The sequence below is a fragment of the Nylanderia fulva genome, unplaced genomic scaffold, assembly GCF_048542155.1.
Source record: "Nylanderia fulva isolate GAGA-0341 unplaced genomic scaffold, ASM4854215v1 Scaffold18, whole genome shotgun sequence".
In the NCBI taxonomy this organism is placed as follows: Eukaryota; Metazoa; Arthropoda; class Insecta; order Hymenoptera; family Formicidae; genus Nylanderia; species Nylanderia fulva.
In genome coordinates this window covers 3,766,962-3,794,803 of record NW_028190055.1, presented here as the reverse complement: position 1 = coordinate 3,794,803, position 27,842 = coordinate 3,766,962, and the positions used below count along the sequence as shown (strand labels likewise).

At 33.5% G+C, this 27,842-nt stretch overlaps 1 protein-coding gene across 3 annotated transcripts; it reads left to right on the top strand.

The window, feature by feature from the left end:
- Nucleotides 1-534: 534 nt before the first annotated feature.
- DAT (Sodium-dependent dopamine transporter) lies at nt 535-27,045 on the top strand. 3 transcript variants are annotated; one of them, XM_085481522.1, is made up of 13 exons: nt 2,174-2,234; nt 7,098-7,274; nt 14,895-15,029; nt 17,354-17,651; nt 18,155-18,293; nt 18,515-18,649; nt 20,092-20,195; nt 20,267-20,504; nt 20,754-20,882; nt 21,124-21,324; nt 21,433-21,600; nt 22,381-22,533; nt 26,472-27,045. In XM_085481522.1, the coding sequence occupies exons 2-13, from the start codon at nt 7,109-7,111 to the stop codon at nt 26,487-26,489; spliced, it is 1,884 nt and encodes a 627-aa protein (XP_085337648.1). In that variant the 5' UTR covers nt 2,174-2,234; nt 7,098-7,108; the 3' UTR covers nt 26,490-27,045. The 3 variants fall into 3 exon arrangements, with proteins under 3 accessions (XP_085337649.1, XP_085337648.1, XP_085337647.1); XM_085481523.1 differs by lacking the exon at nt 2,174-2,234 and adding an exon at nt 535-666 and having other exon boundaries at nt 22,381-27,045; XM_085481521.1 differs by having other exon boundaries at nt 22,381-27,045.
- Nucleotides 27,046-27,842: the final 797 nt, after the last annotated feature.

Below are 27,842 nucleotides of genomic sequence, written 5' to 3'. Positions count from 1 at the left end.
TTCGCCACTCACTCTTTCGGTCCTTTGCGACGAGGTTCTCCCGTTTGTGCCGGAGGGATACATCGTCGTCTCGATCAACCCCCTCGTCTCCAAGAACTCTCCCCCTACCGCCGTAGCCCCATACATCGCGATCCGATTCGATTAATCGATCGAGAGAGAACTCCCGCGCGATGGACTCGCGGCGTCTCGATAGACTTGAAGTTCGTCTCTAACCGCGGCTCTATCGCGTTCAGTTTCGCTTCCCTTACGGAAGGACGCGTCTCTTGAAATGCGCGAGCTCTCGCGAAGTGGCGGCTAGCGATCCGTCTGAGAGAGAAATCTTGGAGTATATTCGCGAGAATATACGCGCGATAAGTTCTACGGAAAGAAGTTCCGCGGAGAGATTTTCGAAAGAGTTCCTCTCCGTAAAATACGGCTTCGGGAACGACGACGAGGGGGGGCGGAGGGTGGGGTCCGAGGTGAGGCAAGGCAAGGGACGACGGAAACGGGCATGGGTCTGACGGATACCAGTTTCGAGCTACTCTTGACCCTGTGGCGAGTCTTCGTCGTGGGAGTCCTGCCGTGGACTGCCGAGGAGCCGCGCGGTCAGTGTCGCGGTGTCTCGCCGAGCTGCAACATTCACGGCGACACCGTCGCCCGTTAATCGTCTTCGGCGCGAGATACTCGGTAAATATGTTTCTCCTACGTATCTAGCTCGTTATATATACGTGTATACGTTATTCGATCTAAGCTCGATCGGATATGATCGAAGGACGAAGCCCGTTTCCGCGGTGACGGGCAACCTTCGAACGGTGATTGTAAATTTTCATTGCGTTTTTTCTTCTATTCTCATCTGGAAGCATTCTTTCTAGATAACTGCTTGTAACTGTGTCTTAAAGAGAATTTTTTTACACTGAAATAAAAAATTTGTTGAATAAATATTTATTGCAATACTGTCTAAAAATCACTTATTTGAAACTAATAATATTGATTTGATATAAAAAATATTTATTTGTTTCAAATAAATGATTTATTAGGCAGTATTGAAAGAAATATTTATTGATTTAATAATTTTTTGATGTATTAATAGTGCTCGCAAAGTTTCAAATAATATAAAAGTGTATAGATTATATATATATATATATATATATATATTTTTTTTTTTTTTTTAATCTCTGTCATTTTTATATTTATCGATTTTTTTGTATACGAATCTAGATTTTATTGGCATATCGAAATAATTTTAAAACTTTCTTGAATTTTATTACGCATTGAATTTTATAGCACTTTCAAATCTATCTACGCATTTCCATTAAATTGTGCAACTAAACACTAAATGTTAAATTCTTTACGGTTCTATATCATATCACATTCTACTTTCTCCTCAGTAGCTTCTGCGTTTGATTATAAATTATTTTCTAAAATTTTTCGTTTATTTTGTGATTTTTTGAGATATTGAATTCTGCAATTAAATTTAAAAATTTCTTTTGTGTAACAAATAAATACTGTATAATATATATGTCATCTCTATAAATAAAAATTATTTTTAATTATTTTACTGAAGATTTTTGATATTTAATTTTAATAATTTATTATAATATTATTTTATATAATCATTAATTAATATCAAAGGATATTATATTGATTGTTATCCTAACATAAATAAAGAGAAATCTAAACGAAACAGAAATCAAAATATGTGCCAAAGAAATTATATTTGATTGATTTGAACCGATTTCGATAATGATTAAAAGATGCATAAATAATCTTTGCATTTCTCGAAATGCTTACTGCTTTTGTTTTGATTCATTTTTCTATCGAAGGAAGTCAAAGCTGCAAATTGCAGATGATTTTCTCAAGATAAGTCAATCATTTCTCGCATGACGTTTGAGCGATCGGTCAAATCGAGGATGCAATTGCTGTTGACAAGAAATGTAATTAGTACTACGTTCGTAATTTACAGAAAACTCCGTTCATAGAAAACTCCCCACCTAAATTGTCCCGACGGATCTTTTCTCCCACTGTTGGTGCATTTTCGCCGATCACGTTGCATTACGCGAGTATGCAATCATCAATTTAAGTGCACGATCGAAACGAAGCTGTACACGATCGCGAGTGGTTTAGTTCTCATCATCGTCCGACTTGCGTGAGTCGCGTTTTCGATCGCGGCTTTTCCCTCCGCGAATTCCTTCGTCGAAGAAGAGAACGAAGGTGGCTGCCCTTGCGTACTCAAAACGGGGAGAAAGGCTGTCACGGTAGGCTATCTTATTTTTTTCCACGTGAATTCTTTCGTTACTACACTGAAAAAAAATTATTGAATTTGAATAAATATTTATTTCAATACTACCTAATAAATCATTTATTTGGAACTTAATAATATTGTTTTGACGTAAAAAATATTTATTTGATATAAGAAAATCCTTTTCTTTGTTTATATTGAGATAAATATTTATTAATTTAATAATTTTTTTTTCAGTGTATGCAAAAATATTTGAAACGTCTTAGTGTTTATTTCTAGACGACGCGACAATCAATCTAGTACAATAATTCGTTTGATTTTTAAAATATATTATTGTTTTGACAGGTACTTAACATTAAATGTGAGAAATCTGATGATTGACACAAAAATATTTTATTTTCTTTCGATGTGAAGAATATCGGAAAGCTTTCATATTTTTTACAATTTTATTTCCAATGAAATCCTTTACAAGATGTCTCGTAATTAATACATGTAAGAGTATAAGTTGATTATATTGAAATATTGTGCAGTGAAAGAGTAATAAGTAATGACATTTACGCGAAAAGATTATATCACAATTCGCTTTTACGTTGCGCGTATCATCCTTCTAAAATAACGTAAAGTAACATTATTTAGGTGTGAAAAAGTCTGAACTATGACATTTTTACTTTTTAATATATTTTTTCACAGCGTGCGTTGTATGATTCATGATAAAGATAATTAAAACACGGATTCTCAAATTAAACAAACGCGTGGAATATCTCTTATTTAAGTGTAGACTCTCGAAGTAGAATCGTGATCGTTAAAGTTTTATGACAAGTGTTACGCGAGCAATTTTAATTTTTTATTGCCGCAGACAATTATACTTAATAGATATGTATCGTAAGAAAACATTTGATTGGTTTAATATGTTAAGTATAAATTTGCTTAAACTGTCAAAAGGTACTTAAGTATATAGCGTTTTTTAAAATACAAATTTATAAGAATATATATGACTACACGTACTGTTTTCATATATTTATGTACGATAGTTATCGTGTCGATTTTAATTTGAATTTATTTATATGGTCAATGCACATAGACGGATAATATTTTGTTGTGTAATTGTAAAGTATTAAATATGCATATCTATTTTTAAATTGCATCTTATTATGCAAAAATATGTTTTACATGAATGTTATCTTGTGCTTTAGATTTCTTATATTTAAAAGACAAGTGTATTAGCTTGACTCAAGATTGATAACTAATTGACAACTAATAAGATTGATATACATCTAACTTTGTCTATTCTCATTTTTTTCGATAAAATAAATTATTATTGTTTAAATAATTTAATGCACGAATTACTCGAATGATTTTAGAAATAATCTAATGTACTTTGGAGTACTTTGAACTTTGAAATTTGAAATTTGGAGTAAGTACATGCGCCAATGATAAATAAATGGTGTTGAATTTAATTTTTTCAGTACTATTAACAATTAAAAAGACTTAAGATATTGTTGATTGTGTTCGAAGAAAGTATATTAATAATTAAAAATTAGAATAAAATAAATATAAGAATAAGATAAAATTTCCTTAAACAGTTACGTATTTTCGATAAACTCGTTTTAATTTATAAATGCTTAAACGCTACTGATAAAAAGTTTTGCGTTCAATATTTTTTTACAAAATATAAGCTTAATTTTATTGAACCCCGGTTTTAAATCAGTGTACTCATCTACATTAATTTTATATGCAATTTTTTAGAGTAGAAAATTAGACATTTTCACATTTCGTAAATGATTAAGATATATCGAGATTGTGTGTACAATTTCTTCATATATGCAACATATGTAAAAAAATTGACAATTTGTTTTGACTCGGTTATCGATAAAATATTCAATAATAAATAGCTATGCGAACAGTCTGGAAGAGTAGAAGATAAAATGATCAAGGTCATCATCAGATATTTGCATTGCTTGCATAAATTATCAAAAATATAACGTCATGAAATGATAGATAGAAATAATATAATTATATCTAAGAAAAAATAGTCAATATATCTTTTATTTTAAGAAATCTTATTTCTATACATCTCTGGAAATAGAATACAAAGAAAAAAATAAAAAATTGATATTTTTGTATCAAAAATCTTTCTAGGCTATTTCGTGTTCTTTTTATAACATTTTTACACATCAATTATTAACAAAATAAAAATTGTTTGTTATCCCAAAATCTAGATATTTGAAGAGCTCGTAGATCATTTAGGCTTTAGCTTGAGTTATATTAATATAAGAATTAAAATGTGTCTAACAAGTTTGAACTTGTAAACGCGAACGAGGGTCAAACAGTGTGAATTTTTCCGCGACGGACAATTCGCGTCATTGTGGTTTTCCCTCGTTTCTTTCGTGTATGCAGTTTGCAGATATATTTCATCGAAAGTGGTTTGTTATCTTTATTATTCAATTGGGATTGCATATATTATTTCGTTGTGTTTCCTGGGAAATACCGCAATTCGGAGAAAGACTGTCAACGGGGAAAGATATTAATTCTCAGATAAATATTGTCACGATGACTCTCACTGCGTAAGAATATAATGTCGGTAAGAATTTGATTTTCAGAGAATATGACATTGCTGTCGCGCCTTTTTCTACTCTTTCTTTTTCTTCTCCTTCAGCCATTATCGCCTAAAACTAGTTTTGGAATACTCGTTAGCGACTAGGTTCTCGGCCGAAATATTGTCGTTCAAGAGCGAAGAATTTTGAATAATACATTCAAAACCTTTCTCTTATAAGACAAGCATTATAATTGTCGAAGCAGAGATTGATAAATAATAGCATCGATACATTAATGATTAGGCAATTAAAAAATAATTTAATATTTTTATTTAAAAATATATTATTTCAATGCGTCACCTAATGATTTTTTAACGATGAGATTTTAGATATCAATTTTTAAATACATACCGTTATTATTTCTTTTTAATGTTATTATTATTGTCGTTTAGTGAACTATTTAAATCTAGGAGAACTGTTGTTTCTAAATTCTGAAAAAAAATGTTATCAAAAGTGGAGTAAAAATTTACCAAATTAGGAAATGTAACCCTTCTTATAAATATACATTCCAGTTTATTGAATTTCTACGTGAACAAAAACTGGATAAAATTAGACTATGAAAAATGTACGTATATATTAACATTTCTTTTTATCGAATCGAACGAGTCCTCTCCGAGTCCCACGCGACGTCAAGTCTCGGCTCAGGCTCCGCTGTCATGACGGAGGCAGGAGCGATATCGATCTCGTTGACGGCGACGCGACGCAACGCGCGATTTTTCGTCGTCGTCCATCTTCGCGTCGGCTTGCGCGCGTCCGTAGGTGTCTCCGCACAACCGCCGAATATCAATTAACCGGGTCGGTCCGCGTGGATAAGCGTGGATCAGTGCGCGTGACAGAAAACCCGTCGTCGAGTGGCTCCTCGAGGCCGGTTCGCCCGCGATCGCCTTTGAAATATACGCTGTTTGACCGGTACCCGTCACGGGGCACAATGAGGCTCGTTGGGGGTCGAGCGTTGTCGCCTGAAGGGCTATCGATAACTTGTCGTCGCCAAATTACACGCGCCCGCGCCGCGCCGCGCACGCGACTCTCTCTTACACACATATACACATATATGATGTGTACATATATATTGTTCGCGAATAATAATAATAATAATAATAATATAATAACCACAGAGGCGGTTTCCTTCCCGTTGCATTAGCGTCATCAGTTTTTTCTCTCACTTCACTATATTTGCTTCTACGCCTCCTTCTTTTCGCTCAAGTCCTTTCACTCCTAGCACATTCCCGACCTTGCGTTTAATAGGCATGAATTATACTTGTAAGATTATGTTTATGTTGTTCAGTATACGCATGCACAGGTAATTTGAGATTTTTCCTCTTTGAGAGGAATTTTATCTACGTTTGTAAGTTTTATTTATATCTTCGCGACTCTCGGAGAAGTTTATTTGTTATTTTATTTTTATTTTTTTTTATTTATTTTGCATTTAAATAAAAGGTAATATTTTTAAGCTTGTTACTCGATTATTTGTCTGTAATCTTGGTTGTAAAAATATTTTTCTAATTTATTTCGTATAAATAATACGTGTAAAAAATTAATTAATTAGCGACGTAGTGCAAGAGAAAATTTCGATTTTTATTTTTAACGTTGGAATTGAATATGATAAACAAAAAAAAATTAGAAAGCAATGTAACTTCCTTGATATTTAAAGAAATGCGGATAAGAAAGGGATGTAAGACATGCGTTACCGAATACAATGTATTATAACAATAAGATGATAATTTTATTTTTTTTAACCCTTTGAATAATAAATTTCTAATAACTTTAGCTATGCTAAATTTAAATATTTATTTGTGTGAAACTTCATCTAAATACAAAGTGACAAATGTCAAATATAAATCTCGGTAAAATTTTTTTATATATGACAATATAAAATTATATAGAAATATATAAAATTATACATATAATTGCAAAATTATATATGAAATATGTCCATACATAATTAAATAAAAGTGCTTTTTATATATAATTATATAAATTTATATATATATATATATATATATATATAAATATATATATAATATATAAATATATATAATTTGACATAATTATGGACCCTTAAAATTTATATAATTATGTATAATTATGTATAAAAATAGACAAATTTTACATATAATTTTACGATTATATGTATAATAATTATTTTTATATAATTATATATAAGAAATGTTTTACTGGGATGTCACGTATCTATACGTATTTTTTTCGTGACATTTATCTTTGACATTTGAAAGACAGAGATATATTTTAATTGGATTCGCGAGACTGATATACGCTTGTTTCAGATACCCGAAGGATGTCGTCGACGGTGTTGAAGAATATCGCGAAGGGCGACGTCGGCGGCGGCGACGGCAGGGAGACCTGGTCGGGAAAGCTCGACTTTCTGCTCTCGGTTATCGGTTTCGCCGTCGATCTCGCTAATGTGTGGCGATTCCCGTACCTTTGCTACAAGAACGGCGGTGGTAAGTATGCGTGTGCCGCGCGATTTCCGCGCAGTTTATTTTCGATTATCCCGCGAGTGTGTCGAGTGCGCTCTTCTCTCTGTCATTGACGGGACAACGCGCAGCGGCACCAGAAATATATACGGGATATATTTCAATAATCCCGCCCTTTCGCATCCCCCTCGTTTTCTACCCCATCCCACCTGCGTCTGTTACGAATAACGAGCTACTGTTTCGTCCTCGTAAACACGCCTCCGATCAGATGTTTCCCACTCCGCTCGAATCTTCCTCAACATCGTCATTTCTTCGCATCGCTGACTCGCAAGATCGCGTTTTTATTATTTATTAAGCATGCTATGTTTTTTCGTTTCGGCAAAAAAAAAAAAAATAATTGAGCCGCATCCGTGTCGAAATTACAATCGGTCATGTTTCACCTTAATTTCAATGAATTTTAAAAGACTTAAGACAAAGAGTTGATTCTTGATACAAATTATATCGTTTTTCTCGGACGAGCTTAAATTCAAAATTAATTCGACGAGAGAGATATCAAATTATTTCAATTATCAAGCTTACATTTTTTTCTTTCGTTTCACCTTTGACATTTTTTCGTTTCGAACTTGCCGCGCATAGAGATCTCTTTTTTTTGCGAATGAATGAATTCATCTCGCGTCCTTCGATATCCTTGTGACACTTCGTCAATCGCTTCGTAACATCGTCGTCGTCCGACGTTATTTCGTAGTTAACTCGAGAAGAGGGTTGAGTACGATGTAATGTACTCCAGGAGGCGAGCAATACCGGGGCTAACCGGTCGACTAATTGGCATTTACCCCTCGGAAAATGACCTCGGAATTTAGACCCCAACAAGGATTCTCAGCACCTGCAGTTTGTGTCCAAATTGGCTGCAATTAAAGAGAAGATGCGTAATTTACGAGGCGTAATCGCGCACAATGATATTAATTCTTTTTTCTCCAGGGAAAGTGTGCGAAAGCAATTAAAATTATGCGGTTATTATATCTAAATGTCGCTTCTACGTCAAGTTACTTCCCAGCAAACACAGTATATAAATATTATATACTCAAGTATGTTACATGTAACGTATATGTTAGTTGTAATTTCCCATACTTATAGATGTAACATTTTTAATATTACATATATTACATTGTAGTTATATTGTCATTATATTTCAAGATAGCACTGACTTATCACAATACATCAATGTGCTATTTGGTATATAATTACAATATAACTACAATGTAATATATGTTATATTAAAATGTTACATCTATGAGTGGGAAATTACAACTAACATGGATGTTACATGTAACGTACACGTTATATTACCTGTTATATCCCGTTTTATTATAGCAATGTAACAATTATATATCGGTGTTTGCTGGGTTAGCACCTTCAAGGATTCTGCGAATTAAGAACTTTTATGGGAAAAAGAAAATAAGTTACAACTAATATCACATGCATGATATTTGTTTACATGACTCGTTATCGATTTGATTGTATGCATGTCATGCACCAGAATGCACATGACGATATCCTGTCGATACTGCATGCCAATGGTGTTGCACATGCAAATTTTTAAATAAATGCGTCATATGTGTGCACTCTTCCTTATTCCGTACGCTAATATTACAAATTTGCATAATACCTCTCGAGATTATGCGAGAAAATGATCAGTTAACGTTAGTGACTACACATCAATCAGAATAAATCTCTTATTATTCTTATATTTCAATAAACGTTTCTGCTTAAATCGCGGAATGGAAAGAAGTGATTTCGCGCGCAGATTTTTCAAAGATATAATATGTTAAATTTCAAGATATAATATGTTAACTAATAAATAATAAACAACGCCACGCCAATAATATCTCTTCATATTATTCTATCTGCAATTGATATAATTTTAAGATATCTTAAATTATTGTTACGACGCGTACTAAAAATAATTGTTAATTTGATTAAACGAAATTAATATTTTGTTAATTGAACATATATTAGTATTTAAGTCAAACATACGTTTTGTTAAATTTCAAGCTAAGGATAGTGAGAAATAAATTGTAACGAATAAATAACATGTAAAATCGTTGGTGAAAATCGTCGAAAAAAAGTTTTCTCAGACTTTTCGATAATTCGATATTAAATTCGTTAGTTTTGAAGAACTTAAACTTTTCCTGACAAATATTAAATACATATATTTCGAAACTTCATCGAATGTTTTCCACAAAAATAAAACTGAAACCTCATTAAATTAAAATCACTTTAGAATTATATAAAAAATAACATTTACTTGGTTTGCGTCGAAGCCTTATTTCGATAAAACCTTAATTTTCTGATGTTGAATATAATTCCTATTCCTGATTTGAATTTTGCGCAAAGAGAAGAGCGCATCTCACAGAAGAGAACAGAAGTTACTACATACATATTTTTCAAATACACTCTGCAAAAAAATTCCTGAACCACGTAATGACACTTGACATTTACCTGGAATTGACATAAGCTCTATTCAGTGTTGTGCTTAGTTGATTTTAAATTTAGCTAGATAAAGATGAAATAAAAATATGTAAGTTCAACTTACAATTAGATAAGATGAAGATGATTTTCTTGTAAATAAATCTAGATAAAAGATAAAATTATATGGCGATTCATCTAGATAATTTTCTAGATAATAATTTTCAAGACTGCTTATATGTAAACACAGTTATAAAAAAATGTAAATTATAAAAAGAATATAAAACATATATATGTATTCATATTTTTATTTATAATAAGATGCAGACATAGATAATATATATTTTGATTATCTTATATAAAGATGAGATGACCAAAGTTTCATCTGGATGATCATCCATATAATTTGATTTAGACAACCAGCATATAACACACTGGCTCTATTCGATGATGATTATTTCGCTCTTCGCGATCTCTCGTCCTTTGCTCCTCTCGAGGATCGATCTGGCCGCGCATCTAGGGCTCGATCTTGGAAAACTGGCGGCAATCTTATTGACTTTTGTTAAGCTCGCTGCGGCAATCTGCGACGACGGCGCCATTAGTACCGAGGGCTCTATCGAGTCCCCGGTAGGAATGCGATTAGGGCCACTGTCAGCGATACAGAGGCTCCTCAAAAGCGGCTGCTAACTCAATTAAGAGCGGAGTAGAGCGCGCGGCTCCGCGCCATTAGGATGGGCAAGATCGGTCGCTAATTTCCAATTACCTTAATTAATTATAATTTCCCATTCGGGACGGGCCTTTGATCATGGACGTGCGCGACGCCGCTCTACAACCCCACCGGACGGCGGCTGCGTCGTTATCACCATACGGGAAGCGTTATTAACGTGTTGTTTCGTGATTATAATTCAGAGCGGAGCGCGTATCGTGCCGATGTCGATACACGTATCGATACCTCTATGGCACCGGCTGGCTGTCACTCTACCTCGACGATGACGCGTCTTGCACGACGTCTTGACGCGCAAGGAACTTTTCCTCACGCGATTCCGGGTAAACTCAAATAAATTTGCATAATGAAAAATGAGGAACATTGCGCTAAAATGATCCGTGCGTTTGAAACTTGTTTGTATAAATTGTTCGAGGAAAAATTATAGAGATATAAGTTTTCGCCGAGTGATTTTAATATCAAATAAGCTGATGTTTGTGATTAGACGAAAGCTTTTTATAATTTATATATTTTACATTTATATTTTTTTTTAATTATATGTTATTTAAAAACATTAATTTTTTTAACTACAAAAATGTATCTTTATTATAATTTATAAATATTTTTTAATATAATATTTATAATTTTATTAATTATTTAATTAATAATCTAAGCTATAAATTTAATTATTTTTTGGAGAGATAGAATAGAGCGAAATTGTCGTATTTTTATCTAAAACAACGAAACCAAACGTAAAGAGAAACGCGGAATGTTTATCTTCGAATTAAGTGGAGCTTGTCCCACGTGTTTGCTTAATTACTGCGTGACGCCTGTTGCGCCAGGTATGTCTTCTTCGTTTGGGATTCATGGAATCCTTTCAGTGATTTCGTTACACGAGGACAGTTTCTCTATGAAAACTTTTATTTGTCAAATTCTCAATTTTTCCATTCGATCAAGATTATACAATTATGAAGATTTGAATAAAGATAATGTTATTTGTGATTATAAATTCTAATAAAAATTCTAGACCGGTTTAATATATCAATATATGTGGATTACTCACTCGACGAGAATAATATTGCGCAATATTCCGTATATGAAGAAATCGATTGCCAACAAGGAGTGAGATTGTGACTCGAATTGAAACTAACAATAATTATAATTCTTTTATATAACTCGTATGCCACGAGATCTTTTTCGTGTATTATGTCACAATGATGGAATGTAATTTATTATGAAGCAGGAAAATGATAGATGTTAATATGTCCTCGAAGAGGTAGTAGACTAGCGAAGTATTGTGAAAAAATTTTATTTAAGAAATGTTTATATATCCATATTTTTATATATCTTTTTACATATATCCAAAATGTACGTATTTATTACACGTATAAAATAATTTAGACCGCATCATTCAATTAATATTATATTTTAATTTATACAATATCCAGCAAACACCGATATATAATTGTTACATTGCTATAATAAAACGGAATATAACAGGTAATATAACGTGTACGTTACATGTAACATCCATGTTAGTTGTAATTTCCCACTCATAGATGTAACATTTTAATATAACATATATTACATTGTAGTTATATTTTAATTATATACTACATAGCACATTGATGTGTTGATAAGTCAGTACTATCTTGGGATATAATGACAATATAACTACAATGTAATATATGTAATATTAAAAATGTTACATCTATGAGTGGGAAATTACAACTAACATATACGTTACATGTAACATGCTTAAGTATATAACATTTATATACAGTGTTTGCTGGGTAATTTTCACACAGAAATTTTATAATTTTGCATAGATTCCATATGGATTTATTATTCGAGAACTTCTTAAGTCAATCGATTTTTACATAAATTTTTTAATGTCTCACATTGTGCGCGTGAAAACATTACGAATCTTTTTAATAATTATACTTAAGAGATGCTCATTTTTGAAAATAATGCATATCGCCTTTTGTCGACAACATCAACACCAGGAACTCGACCTAGACCCTCGTACACCTTTCAGTAAAAGCGTATTCCGATCGACGGTCTACAATTGGTGCGATTATCTCGCGAGAATGCATTACGTTTCATTCGAACGAGCTTTTCGCCTTTGTTCGGGCGTAAAATGCAGCTTTAAGCACTAAGCCTTTGCGCGAGTGCACGTTCAAAGAGAGAAAATTGAGCGGAACTGTTGTCCGAGGCCGGACATTTGTTCTCGACGTTAGCGACATGTCAAGACAAAGGAGAGAAGAGAGAGAGAAGGGTAGCTGTAGACCTGAGATAATTTTTATTAATTCTTCGACCTTTTGCGAATTCATATTTTTGTACATTAATGTTAATATTTTTCTACAAGATAAAAAATTATTAATACGTAGCACAAATTTTTAATCTTTTTACAGAACTTTTTAATATAAAAACGATAATAAAAATGACACATTTGATGATAAAAATGACAAAAATATAGGTATGGTAAAAATGTCAAATTGAATCTTAAATGTTGACTCACAATTTTAATTATCACAAGTAATATTATTCTCGCATAATGGAACCATCCGGTGATCATGCGATCCATTTAAGAGAATATCATTTTTAATACGATCGAGTTGTCGATTTCTGCCAAGGCAGGAACAAGAGGAAATTAATCAAGGTTACTCGACGACAATATCCTTCTTAATGCGATTACATCTCCATGGGTACGGAACGAAAGTTCCATCAGAGAAGAGAGATCAAGGGAATAAGCATAGCGGTACTCCTATTCCTCTCTTTCGGATTGAGTTTATCCTGTCACATTTATTTATGCAATGCGAATAATATATACGACATTATTTAACAAAATTTTACATCGACAAAAAATTGGATCACGCACATTTTTGTAAAAAAGCTGATTGATAAGAATTTGTCCATATAGTTTTGATTATTGATTGACATTTCGATGCGCGCAAATTTAACATAAATACAATATATTTTAATATTTTATGTGACAAATATTATAATAGTTGCTTGATAATTTCAAAATTAAAAAAAAAATGTGTAAGTATTTATATTTCTGAATATTTTAGTAATGTTTTAATCTCTTTACGTAAGAGATCTCAATGAATTATTATATTTGAAGTATTTCTCGGAGCTTGTAAAAATCATAATCGTCTGCAAATGTACGCGATCCATATATTATATAAAGAAGCAAGTGTATAAGGCAGAAAGATAACACATGCCGCTCAGAGAGAAACCGGTGGAAAAAAATGCGATATGTGACGCACTCATACCAGCGGGTTAGTTCCATAACTGCATTGTGCGTTATTTAGAGCACCGGTAGCGAGGTGCTTTTAGGCACGTAATTCGATAGTCAACTTTCGGAAATGCGGCAAGGTGACATTAACACGCTGACACGACTGAGTCGATCGTCAACCAACAGGAATTGTACCAACCCTTTTCCAAAAACGCATGACAATTTTTAAAAAGTATTTATAATTACAATTTTATTACGTAATTTGAAATTAAAACAACGTAATCGCTTAAAGAATGATAAAGCTCCCACAAGCAGCAAGAGAGAAAAAATCATAAATTTTTATTTATATTTTTTAATTAAATTATTAAAATTGTATTTATTAATATATAAAAAATTATATATATTATACAGTGATAATAATAATATATTATTATTTTTTTATTATTATTATAAAATATATATATTATTAATTTTAACGCTGTTTAATGAAGAGACATATTATTTCTGAATTTACAAAAAGGTATTATTACAATATGCACTAATGATTCTTTCGAAGTTTTTTCTTTGTGGCTTCACACATACTTTGTGGTTACACTTACGATCTTTCATTCTCTAATTTGTTCGCCTCGTAACTATCTTCTTCATCTTGCAAGGACGCCTTTTTCCCGGATACCAGCACCTTTTCTTCCTCTTATTTCCACTTTCTGGATCGCACAATAATCGTCCTGCCCCCGTGTCATACAATCGACTCTTGTCTTGAGAGTCAAAGATTTTCCGCAAGATTCATCCTCTTAAACGGACAGAACTTTAGAGGTAGACAGAAGAATAATCGGATCTCGTTTGATCGACTTATATCAAGAAGTTGTAATACAGTCATCAGATCAGAATCGCATTAGTCGATGTTAATTAAAGATTCTACTATTGGCTGATAATTAACATTTTATGAATTATTATTGCGCTAATTTTTTTAATGAAAGTTCTATTGAAATTAATAATTGTTGTCACATATTTGTACGCATATATTTATAATGTAAAATTAATAGAGCAAGCTAAATAGTAAAAAAATAACTGTACATAATTATTATTTTTAATAGCTTTTGGTGTTTTAAAATTTAAAGTTAGAGTATATATTTCAAATATTTATTCTATAATCATTTATTTGGAATTTTTTAATATTATAGGCTATCTGTCTTAAATAAAAATATCTATTAACACATACATATTTCTTTGTTTACAGGCGCATTTTTGGTCCCCTATTGCATAATGTTGGTGGTTGGCGGTATTCCTCTGTTTTACATGGAACTTGCTCTCGGTCAGTTTAATAGAAAAGGTGCTATCACGTGTTGGGGTCGACTTGTGCCGCTTTTCAAAGGTAAGTCAAATTGTTATTAATGTTACAGTATATTTTCTTCAATCTTTTCTCATTTTTCATAAATCTCCGAAATTAAACGAAGTAGTCAAAGCTTAATAAAAGCACAGACAGCTTCAAGATTTTTTAACACAAGCATAATAAAAATAGTTGACGTGATAAAAGAAGAAAATTGATTATATTTTAAAGGTAGAGTATTCAAAGTATATGCTTATCCTACGATACATTTCTCAGTTAAATAATCAGCTGTTTCAATACGAGAAACTGTAAGGTTGTATCTATCTTAATTGGATCCTCTCTCGACATAGCAACGCATTCGAACAGTGACGCACTTGCAAATTGAGTGAAATCATTCGATCAGTTACAAAATCACATTACAACCCTTTTATATCATCTCTCGCCTCATCATTATCCGGGCAATCTCGAAAGTGCGAAAATTGAACGTTATGACAGTAATAACATCTGACGGCACAATGACATAAGTACGGTTGTATATCAATTTATCAATGGTCAGAGTCCTTATTTTTTTCTCTTTCAACTCTAAATCTCTAGAATAAAAAATAAAAAAATCACACAAAGCACGATCGAACTGAACGATTATCGGTGTGACTCGCCATTTCTATTTCGCGCCTCACATCATTTCCACATTAGTGTACACTTAAGGGTTTATAGCTTCTCGTGGCCAAGTAACGACCATCACCGACCATTCGAGGTACTCGTGCGCGACGGATTTCATGGGACACGTATACATTCCAACGACTATACACAACAGGTGAAAATATACTGCGACAGGGTCGAGCGAAGAAATCCGCGAATACAGAGTCCGGAAAAAGTCTCGAGGACTTAAGAGCCGGAACGACCCTCTTTACTCTCATTATATTCTCCGATCTCCCTCTCGTCTCTTTCTCCAGGGAATATTGGTATTCCGAGCCAGGAGTTGGACTTTTCTCGGTCACCTTTTTCCTTTCTCCAAGTCGCGGGGACAATCGCCCGATCTTGCGGTCCCCGATCTTGACGGAATCTGCGCTCTTTTCGCGCTCTTAGCTCTCTAATAGAGCAGAGAGGAGGGTATAAAGAATATGTGTGCACACACATGTACGATCGCAGACATATATATATATACAAGATCCGCGGCCTCGCGTAATGTGCGGTTGCTTTATGTAACGCGTATAAATCCGAGAAGATCGCAGCGGCTCCGACGGATGCTCTCCCGTAAAGAGCCTCCATTTCCGTCGATTTCCAACTTCATCTCCACAGGACTACAATTTCATTTTTCTCCCTTTGGTGTACGATTAGAGGCGGGTGGCGAGAGGGTACAAAAATTAAGCATTTGCTTTCTTTTTGAATAAACACTGGAATTTTTATTTGTATATTTAATATAAAAAAATGAAAATTAAACAAAATGAAATTTAAATAGATTAAGAAAGAATAAAGGAAAATAATTTTTAATTATGCCCCTCCTGAAAAAGTCTTGTGGACGCAAGGGAGGGTATTTGCCTCTCTTGGAATCAGTACAAAAAATAACCATTTGCTCTCTGTTTGAAAAATAAATACTAGAATTTATTTACATATTTGATATAAAAAATGAAAATAAGAAAAAATATTGATTTAAAAAGATTAAGAAAGAAAAAAAATTTAATTATGCCGCCTCCTGAAAAAAATCCTGCGGATGCCATCGTGTACGATCGATCGAGATCCTCCTCGTGTCAGATGCGATATCTATATGCACTCGTATATATACCGCGTGTCATCGTATGCACGATCTCGCGCGAAAGGAAGGTCACGTTGTCTCATTTGCATATAGAGACGCGCGAACTTAAGATATGCGCGCTCGCGCGCAAGACATGCGATATCTCTCGTATATATGCGAGAAGGACGACGTGTTTCCTGCTCTAAATTTTTCGCGATCATCTCACTAATCTATTTAGCGATCTTGGCGCATCTAACATCGATTCACCGCGGAGTGTGATTAAAAAGTTGTGACAAATCACGATTCGATATATTAGAAATTTGTTCGATAACTATCACGAATTTATCAATTTTTCGAGTGAAATAAAATTAACAATTACGATCAACGATTTCTCTAGTAGCCAATAGATATTTAATTTTGAAAGGAAGAAAAGTACAATAATATATATTATATATTATTAAAATATTATATAATAATATTACTTATATATATAAAACTATACATTAATAATAACGAATTTATTAATTAAATTGATTATCCGGTTATCGACAATTTTGTATATCATCTTCTTGAGAGAACTTGATTATTGTCACCCTGCTTTGCCATATCGATGAAACATGAATTGTCCTTAATCCAGGTATCGGTTACGCGGTCGTCCTGATCGCGTTTTACGTTGACTTCTACTACAACGTCATCATCGCCTGGTCGCTCCGTTATTTCTTCGCCTCGTTTTCCACGATGTTGCCATGGACCACGTGCGACAACCCCTGGAATACGCCGCTGTGCCGCGAGTTCGACGCAAACGTCTCCTACACTTTCGAGGATGGGCTAACCGGCGAGATGAATATCGGAAATGTCACCCGACTTCTGCTCGATCAAGGATCGGAAGCCGTCCTGGCGGATAATCATACGAGCGCCGCGCATGAATACTTCAAGTGAGCAACAATTTTAATTTTAATTTTAATAGATATTTTGTCTCAGTTTTCACTTGTAAAAACGCATTAATAAATAGTTATGTTTTTGTCAAAAATCTTAGAGTCATTATAATACATGTTTTGTCTAGATTCTAGATCGTGAGATATATGTATATATATAATTTAAAATGTACTATGATATAATGCAAAGAATAAGAATTTTTAGATCGGAATATTACTTTATTTTTTAATTCTTAATTCATTTTATTCTCTAATATAAAATAATTATATAAATAAAATGGATAATATAATAATAATATATAATAGGGTGATATACAAATAATTAGATATACACATTGTGATTTAGATTTCTCATTATACGCGCGGATTGTTAAATATTAATTAACGCGCACGATCTTATTAAAATATGGAGCATAAATTATTTTTTATATAAATTGCAACACCATTATATTTTTTATATAAATTGCAACATCATTATAAATTATAAAATTTTGTCTCTTAAGCCGCGCAATCTTGGAGCTGCACCAAAGCGAGGGCTTACATGATCTTGGAGCCATTAAGTGGGACATCGCGCTATGTTTGCTCGTAGTCTATCTGGTCTGCTATTTTTCTCTGTGGAAAGGCATCTCGACTTCCGGCAAGGTAAGCTGAATGCCTCATCAGAGATTCCAAGTTTTAAGAACGGACGAGCGATTTTCGCGGGAGTACCTTTGATTTTTCGCGAGGGCTTAAGAGGTACCACAAAGTACTATATATATATATATATATATCAAACAGAATTTCCCTTCTATCAAATGCTCGATTTTATGCGCATGTGACATTCTATCTCGCATTATGCAGAAAGAACGATTCTTTTGTTGCAGGTAGTCTGGTTTACCGCTCTCTTCCCTTACGCAGTCTTGCTGATTTTGTTGATAAGGGGTGTCACTTTGCCGGGTAGCATGGAAGGGATCCGTTATTATCTCAGTCCAAATTTTGCAGCTATCACGAAAGCAGAGGTACGTTGTTGCATTTTTGCATATTTAAATATTTTGGACGTTCAGAATTTTCCAAGACTTCAGCTCGTTCGTCGTGTATTTAACTTTCCTCGAAATAAATATTTTATTAAAATTAAAATAAGGCACCCTCTCTGAAAATAAACTTTAATAGAAATGATATATACGGAACACACTGTTATTAATGAATACAAAATTTAATAATTAAAAGAAATGAGCAATTCTATTTAAATTCTACAAACCATTTTATTTAATTATATAGTTAAATCGCGCGTTATAAAAGAAATAACACAATTTAAAAAATTATAAAGTATTTTGAGACTGTTTAGCTGCTTATTGCAATCAATTATTATTATTCTTTTATAACGAGACGTTGAAAAATTCTTCGCGTCCACAATATCGGATTTTTAAATAAAATCGAGAGGGAGAATCGAGGCATCACGGCGATTGTTTTATTATCGTTGACCTGGATTACCATGAGCTACGACGTATTCGCGAATGACAAAAGGAAAAACTTCGGGAGTTAATGCGTTTATATAGGATAGGGGTAGTCCGGGGGTGGGACTGGTCTACGGGGTGATGGGAGAAAAATGGGAGAAGTGGCAAGGGAAGGGGAGAAACGTGCAGGGTTAACTGACGACGGTGAAAATGGAAACTCTGTGTAGCTGTCATAATGAACATTAGAGTTTGGTCGAGCACGCGCTGGCACGTTGCTTCGCTTCGCGCGCGGAATGCAATTCGTCCGTACGACGACTTAGCCGCTTACCTACGTCGCGTCATCGCTAAAGTGGGTTTTATATCGGTGAGAAAGTGGATTTGTTGATCGCCGTTAATCCCTGGATATGCGAGAAGCCAGGCCGGCTCTTCATCTTTTTCCTCATCTCTAGCCTCAGATTTCTCGCAAACGCAGCATTTCCAATTTTTCTTGTTTTTTTTTTCTTCAAAAATATGCATATGATATTCTATTTGTGAAAATAAATGTAATTGATTTGGGTATTTGGATACAGCAATATATTTGCGAGAATTCGGCAGATACTTCATGAAATCTTTAAAATAATAAATAATGTGAACTATATTACTTTGAATTCTTAGGATGCTACAGTTGAATTTTGCGAAAACTGGTTATTGTTATTAATAATCTCAGAGATAAAAAAATATTTAATATTGATTGTGCGAGAACTGATGATTATTAATAATCTCAAAGATAAAAACAAAATAGTAATTAAATCTGTAAAAGAATAGATAAATTAAATATTTTATTGCCTTCAATATAGAGAACTTTAGATAAATAAATTAAAGGGAAAAATCTTTCTCATTAAAATATGCATTGCTATATTATAATAAGGCGCGTAATTAATATAAGAAAAAATCCATATTTTATTATTGAAAATATATTAAATTATAAAAATTATATCTTCTTTCGCGAATATTCTCTTGGTGTCTAGGTATGGGTCGACGCCGCGACGCAGGTATTTTTCTCTCTAGGACCCGGGTTCGGAGTGTTGCTGGCTTACGCGAGTTACAACAAGTATCACAATAATGTTTACAAGTAAGGTCGAATTTGGTTACGCTGCACACGCGCTTAAAACGAACGAATTCTTACATTAATGTCCTCCGCAGAGACGCCCTGTTGACGAGTCTGATTAACAGCGCGACGTCCTTCGTCGCAGGATTCGTAATATTCTCGGTGCTCGGTTACATGGCACGCGCCAGCGGAAAATCCATTCAGGATGTCGCCACGGAAGGACCCGGTTTGGTCTTCATCGTCTATCCGGCAGCCATCGCAACTATGCCCGGCTCGATGTTTTGGGCGCTCATCTTCTTCATGATGTTACTCACCCTCGGCTTGGACAGCTCGGTACGATTTGTCGCATCAAGGATCAATATAGTCTGATTCACATTATTTATCGCACACAATTGATAAGGACTTCTGACGTGTCATGTTGTCACGATTCATCAGACGATTTTTCTGTTTTTAAGTAAAGCTGTCAACCTCTTCCATATATATTAATCGAAGGATCTTTTCTTCTCTTTATGAGAGTATTAAATGCCTTGCCTAAGCGCAATGAAGAAATTAAGGTAAGGTATAATTAATGCAATTTTATAGTTCGGAGGTTCGGAGGCGATTATAACGGCACTTAGCGACGAGTTTCCTGTAATCGGCAAAAATCGTGAGGTTTTCGTGGCATGCTTGTTCACTCTATACTTTCTGGTCGGACTCGCCTCTTGTTCGCAGGTAGATGTGCTAAAAATTATATACATTTTTTATATGTGATTAATATTATGGTCTTTTGGATTGTTTTTTTTTTTTATAAAATATTTTAGACACAAATATAAGGAGCATGTATCGCGAATCGTCTAAAAGACTTTGCGGATCTTTAAAGATTCTTTTTCGATATTTTTTATATTTTCAAGTTTTTCGAAATATGATGTGTATCGCTCATATTATAAAAGAATTACTATTCTTTAATATATAGGGCGGATTTTACTTTTTCCACTTGTTGGATCGATACGCGGCCGGATACTCGATGCTGTTCGCCGTTTTGGCAGAAACCATCGCGGTCAGCTGGATCTATGGAACGGACCGATTTTGCGCAGACATTAAAGACATGATCGGATTCAGGCCTGGTCTCTACTGGCGCGTGTGCTGGAAATTCGTAGCGCCACTCTTTCTGATGGTACGTCACTACATATAAAGAAATAATTTATTTATATAGAAAACTGTGCTTTTTCTATATTATTTAATATTCTATTATTTAACATTTGTGTTTCTTTCTACATTACAGTTTATCATCGTCTACGGTCTAATGGGCTACGAACCATTAACGTACGAGGATTACGTATATCCGGTTTGGGCAAATATATTGGGATGGCTGATCGCGTGCTCGTCCATCATCATGATTCCAGGTATGGCGATCTACAAAATCAGCACCACACCCGGATCTTTCGTTCAAGTAAGTTCATTTTATTGTACTTATAATTTTGAATGATAATTTATATATTTTAAAAATTGCCATGAAAAACGTGTGTGAAATTAAATACATTTTATATTAAAAACATTTAAGATATTATGCCTCATTTGACAAAAATATATAATTTTGTTCAATCTAAGATATATCTAAATAGATGCCAGTTACACTTTATTAATATATTAAATTATGCAGAGTAGTTGATAATTAATCTTATAATAATTCTAATAATTAATCGAGTTATTTAGATTATATACTTGATAAAATTAGCTTCTCTCCGCTATGCGTGAAAAAAAACTGACATGATATATGAAAATGACATCAAATGATAAATTTATCAGAGATAAAATTAATAAAACATGTAAAGTAGGCAATTTTTAGTTATTAGTAGGTTTTTAATTATTCTTACATCTAAACCACTTCGGCTCGTATATTTGGCCTACTTTACATGTTTTATTAATTTTAAATTTTACACGAGCGTTGATTTGTATTTTTATTGTTTTTTATCAGAGATATATCTAAATATATGTCAGTTAAACTTTATTAATAAATTTATTTACTATCGAATAAAAAATAACGAAGAAAAAAAATATATATTAAATTATGAAGAGATAATTAATCTTATATAATAATTCTAGTAAATAATCCAGAAGTGGATTGAGTTATTTAGATGATATATTTGATAAAATTAGCTTTTCTCCGCTACGTAAAAAAAAAAAAACGCACATAATATATGAAAATGACATGAAACGATAAATTTATCAGAGGCTAAAGATCCTGACGACGCCGTGGCGGGACACGCAGCATCAGAGGAACGACCTGTCCTCGGTGGCGAACGGCGCGATTCGTCGAAGTTTCTTGGCCGAGCAAGATTTCGAGATCACCAAGAATCACGAACTGACCAAGGAACAGACGGAGGTAATGATTCAATCTCGAGAGGGTGTCAAGGGGAACGATCCGCCCCCCGAGCCGGTCTAGGACAGTGCGGTTGTGATTTTGCACGGTGCCCGGTTCCAAGTATACCTCTGCTAGAGGACGATCGCCCGAGCAAGGTCCTACGACAACGATATATAACAGTATGAAAGCGAACAAAGACGAGGAAAATCTTTTACACGGATCGAGCACGACGCGTCTTGTTTTTCATTTGAGGAATACCGGCTTGATTTTTCAATGATATCCTCTTCGAGGGCGAACCGACGACTGTGTTTGCGCGTTTCGCGGATTCCGCCGATGAGAGAACGGAAGCAGAAGCCCCATTTCGCGTATTTTAATTGTGATGACAACTGTCGTGTAGATATAGAATGTATAAAATCGAAAAGATCTATATAGGGAAAGAGAACGGATTTCTCACACACAATATATACGTAATCGTCAGCCTCGCTTTCCTTCGGTCGGGATTCCCTGGCGATAACCCACCCTTCATTCTACCCTATGTAAATATAATTACGCGCAATACGACGATGAGATTGAAGGTGCGATGTCTGAACAAACAAGCAATTGATGTATGCGCTTCTTCTAACGAACGGTGTTTGTCAAAACGGGATTGCACCTATACCTTACCTTATACCTATGTAACACCCTGGACGACAGCTTTAAATCTAGGAGAACTGTTTACGCTATTTATCTAGTTTAGCGTAGTCTCTCGATCACACGTCGATTTGCTGGCGACGTGACAACTAATGGATTCACTTTCAAACAACTAACGATAACTACTATATCTTGAAGGCACAAGCTCCCTTTTCCTAGTCGTTTCGCGATTTGAAACGAATTTGTTTCGTTCAAATAAAACCGATTTTTTTTTCTCGGATCAATGAGAATTATATAATCGCATAAAATATTCACTTCGCGTATATAAAGATGTTACATAGAACAGAAATTATATTATAACGCTATAAGATATTTTAAGAGGAAAAGATTACACGACCTCGATTAATCGATCGTTGTTAAGCGATTCCTTTCCTAGATCGCGTCGCTGTCTATATAATAGAAAAGGAAAGGAATCGAGTTAATTAATGCGATTAATGTTAATCGACGTCGGTGCTTTAGCGAGTTAGGAATTTACATTTTCGTTTGACCAATCAAACGCTCGTACGTCAGGCTTACAAAGCCTGGGCGATAAATGCTGTGTGGACTATACGCAAATTATAATCATCGGTAAGATGTTAAGTAATCTATTAAGTCTTATTGCCGGTGTAAATACGCTTCATCGATATTCCGCTCAGTCCTCAAATCCTAATCAAATAATATAACGATTCATTTTTTTTTTACATAAATATTATTTTTTATCGCGCTTAAATTCGCTGCAATTTTCTAGTCACGATATCACACATACATATATATATATATATTATCTGATTGTTATATATATATATTCATTGAAAATTCAGAAATATATTTGACGACACTTTCTCTCTAATGACTAGAAAATTGAGCTAAGCATTTTAACACGACTTTATCTAATTTATATTAATAATTCACTTCTTATGACGCATCTATTTGTCGAATGTAAAAAAATACGTGAATTTTATATTGTGAATTACGTATGTCAATCACGTAATCCGGCATAAACATTCGCAATATTGCCGTATTTCACGCGCACTTAAGATTAAATGCGGCCTGATTCTCTCAATTTTAGATATTAAACTTTGAGATCGCATTCAGTGCGCAACTAGAGTCAAACACAGCTACATTTATTTTATGCGCGTTTAAAACTTCTCAATTCAAACTTTCGATGGACGAATCTGTATTCTGTGTCCTATTTTCAATCATCTCTCAATTTTTTTAATCGTCTCAACTTTTACTACTATCACGTATTAATTTTCCTATTTAACATATCGCCATCGAATAATCTTTTGATCTTTTGATTAAATGCAAAAGATCAAACGTGTACGCTGCGAATACGGGTCGACTCGTGTGGATAAACGCATCGTGGATTTCGTAAAAGGAACGACCGGAGAATCAGAGTAGGAATCTCTAGTAGTTTGACAGACCGTAGTTTAATATTTAACGAGTATTCAAAACCCTAACGTGTGCTCTACTTGTCTATCTACTTCCACACTACTGTTATGTGTCATCGTGCGGTAAAATCGAGGACGACAAATCGTTTTCCTAATTCTCACACATAATGTCACATAGCGCGTGATGCGGAATTCTGTGCTATGATTACGACAGAACCGTTCGTCATTATCCAGCACATTAACTGACACAGAATTGACCAATATAGCGTAGATATTCGATGCATATTCTGAGATGGAAATATCCCCGATTCGAACATTTCTGAATGTCTGATTGAGCATTTATTTTGTTTTATTCAGAAAAATCTGGTAAATTGCTTCAATATACAGCTTGAGAGCTGAAGAAAATATATACAATAACTATTTTTTTCTCAAATTATAATATCGATATAATATTTTTCAGTTATATTTTTTTTCTTACATTTTTTTTCTATTTTTCAATCACATATTGTGCATTATTTTTTAATACAAAACACTATTTTATGAATAGCTACAGCTACAAATTACAATAGACAAGATAATGACAAAAATTCGGACATTGTGGGATACTTTCATCCGATGAATATTTAAAATAATACATACATCGCGCACATATATTCGCGCGAAAAAATCGGAGGCTGGGCTGCCGATACTTGAGTACAGATATAAGAGAACATGTTGTGGTCCCGCGGACTGACTGGTGAAAGGCGACTGGAAATAGAGATTAAGCATTTCGAAAAATCGTCGTGATAGAGAATTGTTAGAATCTTGCGTGCGACCACCAATTTTTGCTCCCTTTTCCTTCCCCTTTTTCACCCTTCCCTTATTTCCACGTGGTCGCGTGTGCGATATAGTTTATATAGTGATCGTTGTTTAGATACAAAGAGAGACGTATATGTATATCTATATATAAACACACATAGAAAATCTAATATATATATATTATATGTATTTATAAATATATTTATATAAATTTATTAATATTTATATATAAATATATTTATATATAAATACATATGTATTTAATAAATACATATATATATATATATTTATAAATGCATTTACATATATATATGTATGTATTTATACACATTGCGCATCCAAGTTGCTACCGCAGCCATAGGTAGCAGCTCGGGCCTTGTCAACACTTATTGAAGCGATTTCCTTCACGGTGGGGAATTTTTTTCAGTAAGTTTATGCGACAAAAAAATCACGTCGGTATTTGGGTAAAATCTTCCCTCCTTCTCCTTTTCCATTATTGGCGATTATGCCCGCCCAAGAGCCATATTGGACTGGCATCCGTCGATATTTTAATACAATTGCACACGTTGAAGAAAATTTTGCACCGCTTTCAATTACGATAATATTGTCGCACAGCACTCTCTAATTTATGCTTCAGTAGTTAGTAATTATATTTATTTAATTGATGCTGTATTAACGCTATATATTAATTATATTAACATAGTCGATATAGTGAGAGAGAGAGATTAAAATGCTTTATTATTATTATTTAACGCGTAAAGTTAGGAATAAATATAGTATTTTTCTTTATACCTGCCTGGATTACGTAGGCGGGAAAATCATTAATTATCTATTAGTCGATAATAATAAATAATAATTTATTTGCTCTTATACCAAGATGATGGCCATGACTGTGAGCTTAGGGCATTATAATATGATATAAAATAAGTATATTAATTATATACATATATATATGTTTATATAAAGAAATGTAAATTTATTACGAAGAGAAATGAGGAGGAAACTTTCGCCTTCGGCGAAATGATGGAAGAAGTGGATGAGAAGTGGTCGATCTGACAGCTCGAGATCTCTCACTTATATATGTGTATCTCTTCTTTGCAGAATTCTTCCGCTGTGTAGATTGGCATTTTGTGTGCCTGTGCGTTCTTTCGAAACTGAACTCGGTGCAAAGTAATTGATTTTGACGTGTGCATTTTCTTCCTTACGCTGCGCGTCGCAATCCGTCGAAGACTGCTTGCAGCCGCGGCTTCGGGGCCAGCTCGACCCTGATTAGCTATAAACCCGCAGCGGCGACGTAGCGTTACGCATGTAAGGATGTGATTTTGTCGAATAAAATTTCGTTCTCTAAAAAAAAAAGGAATAGCGTAGCTCAATTGTCACTCTTTCGAGTAAAAGACGAAGAAGACTCATCTACATGAAAGAAATATGTATACATCGAATATTTATTATATTTGTCATATACGAAGCATTTTTATTTCGAAACCGGGCTTTTAAAAGTTTTACATCGTATCGAGCGAAGGAAATGTCAAGTGTGAAATAAAAAAGGTATTTATTTTCCAAGACACCTTCAGTCCGAATAAAACATTTATCTTCTTTCGAAAATGAATTTTGGTAGAAAAACATTTTTTCTAACATTTTTGTGTGGAAAAAAATAGATAAATTCTTTTTATATTTACTTATGTTTTAAAGTGTGAACTATCATCATTCTTGATATTTTTTTCCCTTTTCTTATCGTACGTATATATATATATTCTCTTGGTAATAAACCTTGTTTCCGCCGAAGTGTGCGAACACTTTAAAACACCCACGCGATGTTTACTCAATTCTCGCGAACGCGGAGAAGAAACCGCTTCAACATCGTAATCGCACGACTCGTCACGCTTTGTATTAAACGAAATTATCTCGTAACGAAGAGCCGTCACTAATTAACAAAATGCTGTCAGTGCTATTTCCGTTAACTCACAGTCGCAGATTGTTTTAGCACCATTCGTATTTTCTACTCCGTCTCTACGAAAAAAAAATTTTTTAAATAATTATATATATAATTTTCTTTTGAGAGAGATTTCATTTTTTCTTAGAAATTGGTATTTTTATCGCACATTAGATTTCTAGTTAAATATCGCAATTAAAAGCTTAGTTAACTACCGTAATTAAAGTCGAGTTTAAAGCAGTATATTTAATTTCAAATTGCCAAGAAAATTAATATTATTTTATTTTAAATTGTTTATAATTCGTGAATAATTTACGGTAGATTTAAATAGCAATATGCTAATAATTGTTACAAAATTTCAAAATATTTACACAGTTATTAATAATTATTAATTTTATCTTTATAGATTGATAAAGATTTTAAAAAATTAAAAAAATTAAAATAAATTAATATTAATGATAAATATTAATAAAATAAAACTACAAAAATAAATATTTAAATCTCCGCCGAATATTATAAATATTCTAATCTTATCTAACAAG